Raw genomic sequence first — 6075 nt, forward strand, 5'->3', positions numbered from 1 at the left:
TGCGTATGTGCAAAGTTTCAGAGTTCCCCCTCCCACTTTGTTTTTTTTTTCGATTCACCATACACTCGCAGCGTGGTCGAGTTTTACCTAAACCCGATAAACAACCCGAACGCGCTTCGCGTCGCAAATTTCGCGCTCGCCGGCGCGGGAACGTGGCTTCTCGGCCGCGCTTGATGCCGATATCGTTTTACACGCGTCGCGAATTCGCGTTACAGATATAAAACGCGAAAACAACGGCATGCGTGCGCGCGTGCGCCGTTTTCTCCCCTCATTTTCGTTGTTTCTTTTTTTTCCTCCGGATGCGAGAAAGATCGAGCCCAGGAAATTGCGATATACTTTTGTAGGAAATAGGGCTCCCCTTTTCCTCTTTCTTTTCTCTTTTCTTTCTTCGTTCTTTCTTTTCTGTTTTCACTCGGCGAGCCCCGCCGTTCGCGTGCGCGAGTTGTATCGAACGCGCGTGCGCGCGCGCGCGCGCGCTGCCCGCGACGTTCGGTCTGAACGTTTCCGCGGTATTTCTCTCTCTTTCTCTCTCTTCCGCCCACGTCGTTCATCCCGCTGATTTGCATAATAGCGTTTACTTTATTTACCAGGCCGGCGTTGCCCAGTCTTACGATCTCCCCTCGAGAAAAACATATGTTCTGTCTCGCGCGCTACGCGTTTACGATACCACATGTTTTACACGTCGAGCCGTTCCTTCTCGCACGCATACACTCTCGCCGAACGCGAAAGTGTATTTGGCGACACTGCGCGTACTGTGTCTGTGTCGTACCTTCTATTCTTTTTTTTTCTCCTCGCATTTTACATCCGTTCCTCGCAGCTGCACCGACTTGCACCGGCTGCACTTAACACACGTCGGCCGCCAAATGCGAGTTATCTCTGACGCTCGCGAATTTTGTTCTCTCTTTATCTCTCTCTCTCTCTCTCTCTCTCTCTCTTTTTCTCGTTGCGATTATTTCGATTACGAGTGAATCTTCGTGAATTTTTGATAAATGTTCCTTCTACCGAACAAGCGTATCGTACAGTAAGTACATTATATTTATCCTGTATTGCAAACTCGGTGTAGCTGATTATCATGCTGACACAGCGCGCTGCTTTTTTTAAAACTTTGTCCCCGACGTCAACGTGTTGAATTGACGTAAATACGTGTAGAAGAGAGAGAGAGAGAGAGAGAGAGAGAGAGAGAGAGAGAGAGAGAGAGAGAGAGAGAGAGAGAGATATATGGATGGAAATAGACGGATCACACACGGCGGTGCGGAAGGTGCAGCTCGAAAGAACCGACGATTCGCGACTCGGGAAATATCGAGCAATGGGACGCGCAAAGCACATTTACGCGAAAGTTGCGCGCGCGCGCGCGCGCTGCAAAGTGCACGAGATCGCGTTTCATCGGTGGTGTCTCCGTCGTTGACGAGACTCGAAAAAGAGAGAGAGAGGGAGAGAGATAGAGAGAGAGAGAGAGAGAGAGAGAGAGAGTAAAACGTGACGATGACGCTCGGCACCGGGGCTCGTGTTACTCGTCACCGCGAAATTTCGAACCGCGAGCTTCTCTCAGGTTCCACTTTGTTGCACACGTGTTTACGTATGTCGCATGTATCGTCGGATGCGTTTGTTCGCGCGACTGTGACGTCATACTTTTCGATCGTTTCGCCGCGCGACATTAGTGGTAACAATAGTAGAGAGCACGTGCCGGTTCCGCGCGTCCCGCGTTTCGTCGAGGAGCTCTCCTCGCGGAAAGCGGAGTCCAGGGTGAGAGGAAGCGCGGCGCTAATTGCGGCTTATCCTTGCAGTTTCCCGTGGGCAGAATTCACAGGCATTTGAAAAACAGAACCACCAGTCATGGTCGAGTGGGCGCTACTGCGGCGGTATACAGCGCGGCCATTTTGGAATACCTTACTGCCGAGGTGAGCATACATGTGTGTGCGGATGAATGAGTGAGCAGCGAGCTATAGGGACGAAAGAACAGTCAACGGAAAGAGAAAGAAATAGCGTTGGGAGAGGAGGAAAAGAAGAGGAGGGAGGGGGAGGGCTATAGTAACTGACACTGGAACGGAGATCGAGGTTGAGACTCTGTTTATTAAGTCCAGGCTAACGTCGCTCGAGTATAACGATCGATTGTACACCCCGGGGGTACAAATGATGACGTGGTGATATCGGAGAAGCAAGTCGAGAAAAGGAAGAAAATGTTAGATAACAGAGTTGTTGAGAGAGATACGGGTGAAGGGAGAGAGAGAGAGAAAGAGAGAGAGGGAAACAAACGTGGATCGACGACAACATTCTGAGAGAAGCGGCGAAATATTGTGAACGGCAACAACTATTCTCGTGTACAAACAATTGACGGTGATCACAGTAAAAATTTCGGAGTTGTAGACGAAACTCAAACAGCATAAATATCTTAAAGACATGCTCGAGACGTTTGAAAGGCATCTTATTTTAGACATGTCTTATAAATGTCTCTCGGATATATCTCGGACATTTGCGTTGTTTGTCAAGTTCGATGAAGGGGAAACTTCAACAACTTTGAAATATTGCCTCGACCAATTGTTCTCAAGTGATAATTTTAAGTAATTATTGACACGTTTGTAAATACTAAATATATATACTGTCGATATCTTTTCATTAAATTGTTAAGTTCATTATCGTAACAATTAATTTGCTATAAAATAGTTGTAAGCGCGTCGAATAATTGAATACTAATGTCCAATAATATGCACACCGTCATAAAAACGCGGAAAGAGAGAAAGTCCGGGAGAATGATAGAAAAAAAGAGAGAGAGAGAGAGAGAGAGAGAGAGAGAGAGAGAGAGAGAGAGAGAGAGAGAGAGAGAGAGAGAGAGAGAGAGAGAGAGAGAGAGAGAGAGAGAGAGAGAGAGAGAGAGAGAAGAGAAAAGGGTCAAACGCAGACGCGATAGAGAACGGCCGTTGTAACTCGCAGCGTCATGCGCATTGAGGCCGTCGCTGAAACAGCATGGCCGGGGCTTTCCCGCCGTTGCCTTTGAACAAGTTTTCTGATCTCGTCGAACCGTGCCGGAATGTTACACGCGATTGTGTATCTTATTTTTTATATTTTATTTGTTCATCACACTGAAGATAATCCCACGTATAAGAAAGCTTCAATCGATGCTTATCGATGACTAACAATTGAATTCTTATAATTTATTTCTTGCTATTTAAGGATTAAGATACGCGTGCATTTTAATCTGTCTAGTAAACAATGGCAAGTTTATATTTTTTCAACGATAATGTGAATTCACTTCAAAACGATATTGCGTGAAAATTTTGATGGATAAGTGGATGGAGTATGATGGCTAAATTTTTCAATTGCTCATATTACAAACATAAGTTTTCTTCATTGTGCAAAGTTTGAAATTGCATTCGACAATCACTTTTGTTCTGTGCACAGGTGTTGGAGTTGGCGGGAAACGCGTCAAAGGATCTGAAAGTCAAACGTATTACACCTAGACATTTGCAACTTGCCATTCGTGGTGACGAAGAATTAGATAGTCTCATTAAGGCAACTATTGCAGGAGGAGGTATGTTTCTTGTTTCGATATTTCCCACCGATCCGATTTGTAATCTCGAAAATCGTCAATAATTACACCTGTGTGTTAGTTTCACTTATTTTCCTTTATACTATATTCACTATTGTATCATAATTTTTATCTTGTCATATCCGAATAAGAGAGACGTTTGATATAATTTACTTTGTAAATGACATATCTCGTCTTTTTTCTTACGTGAAACAAATTACATGTACATGTTGTTTGATTACAGGTGTCATTCCACATATCCATAAATCGCTGATCGGCAAGAAGGGTTCGCAGAAGCCAGCATAATTTACAGCAGCAGTTATTACAAAATTTCAACTGACGTACATCTCGAGATAAATGGGTGAACGGGAAGAGAGGAGAGCGAGAGCGAGAGCGAGAACGAGAACGAGAGCGAGCGAGAGAGAGAGAGAGAGAGAGAGAGAGAGAGAGAGAAAAAGAGAAAGAGAGAGAGAGAGAGAGAGAGAGCGGTCGAGTGATCGTTGACAAAGTGTACCTACATTACTAAATTGATTGCGAGACTGGCGTGATATATATAGATACATATAAATATATATATATATATATAGATATATAGATATATAAATAAAACAGATATTGATATAATTTAATATAGGTAAAGAGACGAAAAAAAAAAGAACGAAAAGATAAAAACAAACATCATACAATTGGCACACAGGAAAGACGGCGAAAGAAAGAAAAGGGAAGAGCGAGCGTGGGGCGAGAGGGAAAGGGAGGGAAATTCATTTTAGAAGACGAGTAGTAAATTTGTAGTGTGTCGCGAGCGATGCGTTGTAGCATGGCTCGCCTTGAGAGATAGCAGTCTTTGGTACAGTTTGCAATTGACGAACACTGTGGAGACCGCTGAAGCACCCGAGGGGGTACTCCGGGCAAAGTATTTCCGATCGTACATCTTGATCACCTACGATACACCGACGACGAAAAATTGTCGATTCCCTATTATCGAGTCACCGTCGCCTAGAGTCTCGTCCTACCTTTCTTAAATCGTGTTGCGCCGAGAAAAAGCCTTCTCTCTCTTATTTTTATTATTATTATTATTAATATTATATTCTCACTCACAAGCGATAATTTGTTTCACGACGCACGGTACGACACGCACGCAACAATCAGTTTTCTCATGACTTTGTTCTCGCATATAAGTTGCGGTATATTTTAATAAATGTGTTGCACACGTTCTATGTAGATCGGCGTGCGATGAATCCCGGGGGCACATTTGCATATTTCGGATTTAGACACAGTAAAGATTTCCTTATCGTCGGATTCGTCGAGAGCGATAAAACAACAAAATAATGGAACGGAGCGACGTATTTTCCTCGTTGCGTTGGTTCTCGTATAGACCCACTCGGCCAAATGTGTACGGTATATAGAGGTGAACGATCAAGTTTCCAGTCTTCTCGATCTGCCGCTAGCTAGAATTACACATCGATCTCTTTGCACATTAACGAGTCTCGAGATTTCTCGCGCTTTTTACCCGGTAGAGTCTCACCGTTGTGACGACATGAAGAGAGTTCTCTGATGAGAGTTTGGAAATTTGACTGATCGATACGACTGTATATAGCGTTTCTAATTGAGTGTAGGAGATTCTCCAAGTCTCAGTGAACATTGTGTTTTACAAACTGGAGCTTTCGGGAATACGAGCGAGGCTTTCGTTCCGGTGAAGCCGGACTGTAGAGTGTTAAGTTTTTTGTTTGCAAAATCGTAGGTCTCCGGCTTCGATTGTTGTAAAATAATACGCGAGATAATAATAATGGGCGCGAGTTTTGTAGCGCCTAAAAAGTTTTCATTGGCGTACGCGAGAGAGAACGTGCCGAAACTTTTTACTTTCGCTCCGGTCATTTTTCTTTTATTTTAACGTTTGTCAGTTCTTCGTTATCTGTACGATTTAGCATAATTTTTACTGTACCTACGGTGTTGCACCGTACGTTAAACATCAGCCATATGTAAAGCGTTCATTTTCATAATAATAAAGATAAATTTTATTACGAAACTCTCTGTATGTGTGTGTGTATGTGTGCTTGCAGATTGCACTATCGCGTATAATTTTAATCTTGCAAAACATTGTAGCCTTTAGCTTTGGGGAAAAAAAAAAGAAAAGGAAAGCAAAACTGTCCGACTCAGTTCTCTGCGAGATGTGTAATTTTCTCTAATCGCGCAAGAGAAACCAAGGACTACGAACAATTACAAGCTTCACTCAGACGTTCGCGCAACGCATCCTTGAGCAATCATCCAAATGATACGCGAGACGCCTCATCCTAGATCTAACATGTCCGGAGTGTCCCGTGGAACGCCTCCCAGGACCTCGATGCATTCCAGATTGACCGCAGGACTTGTGCTGCCTGTGATGGAGAAACTCACGGGAGAAAAACAATGTGGGAACATATGTGAGACTCTTTAACGAGAAGACACGCGTATCGATTTCACGAGCAAGCGTCGATTACAACCGGTTCGACGCTCGATAGTATCGGCTCCCGAAATATCGGGGGACACAAGTACCAGCCCGTTATCACGATGAG

At 44.1% G+C, this 6075-nt stretch overlaps 1 protein-coding gene across 5 annotated transcripts in view; it reads left to right on the forward strand.

Annotated features, from left to right (window-relative positions):
- Window positions 1-5490, forward strand: part of His2Av (Histone H2A variant) — a 10675-nt gene extending 5185 nt beyond the window's left edge. For all 5 annotated transcript variants that reach the window (XM_011141233.2, XM_019841437.2, XM_011141234.3 and 2 more), the window contains 3 exons: window positions 1785-1898; window positions 3397-3526; window positions 3768-5490. In XM_011141233.2, coding sequence (XP_011139535.1) covers window positions 1785-1898; window positions 3397-3526; window positions 3768-3829 — 306 coding nt within the window. In that variant the 3' untranslated portion in view covers window positions 3830-5490. The remainder of the gene's footprint in view (window positions 1-1784; window positions 1899-3396; window positions 3527-3767) is intronic.
- The last annotated feature ends 585 nt before the right edge of the window (window positions 5491-6075 follow it).

This window comes from Harpegnathos saltator, unplaced genomic scaffold, assembly GCF_003227715.2.
Source record: "Harpegnathos saltator strain DR-91 unplaced genomic scaffold, Hsal_v8.6 scaffold774, whole genome shotgun sequence".
NCBI lineage: Eukaryota > Metazoa > Arthropoda > Insecta > Hymenoptera > Formicidae > Harpegnathos > Harpegnathos saltator.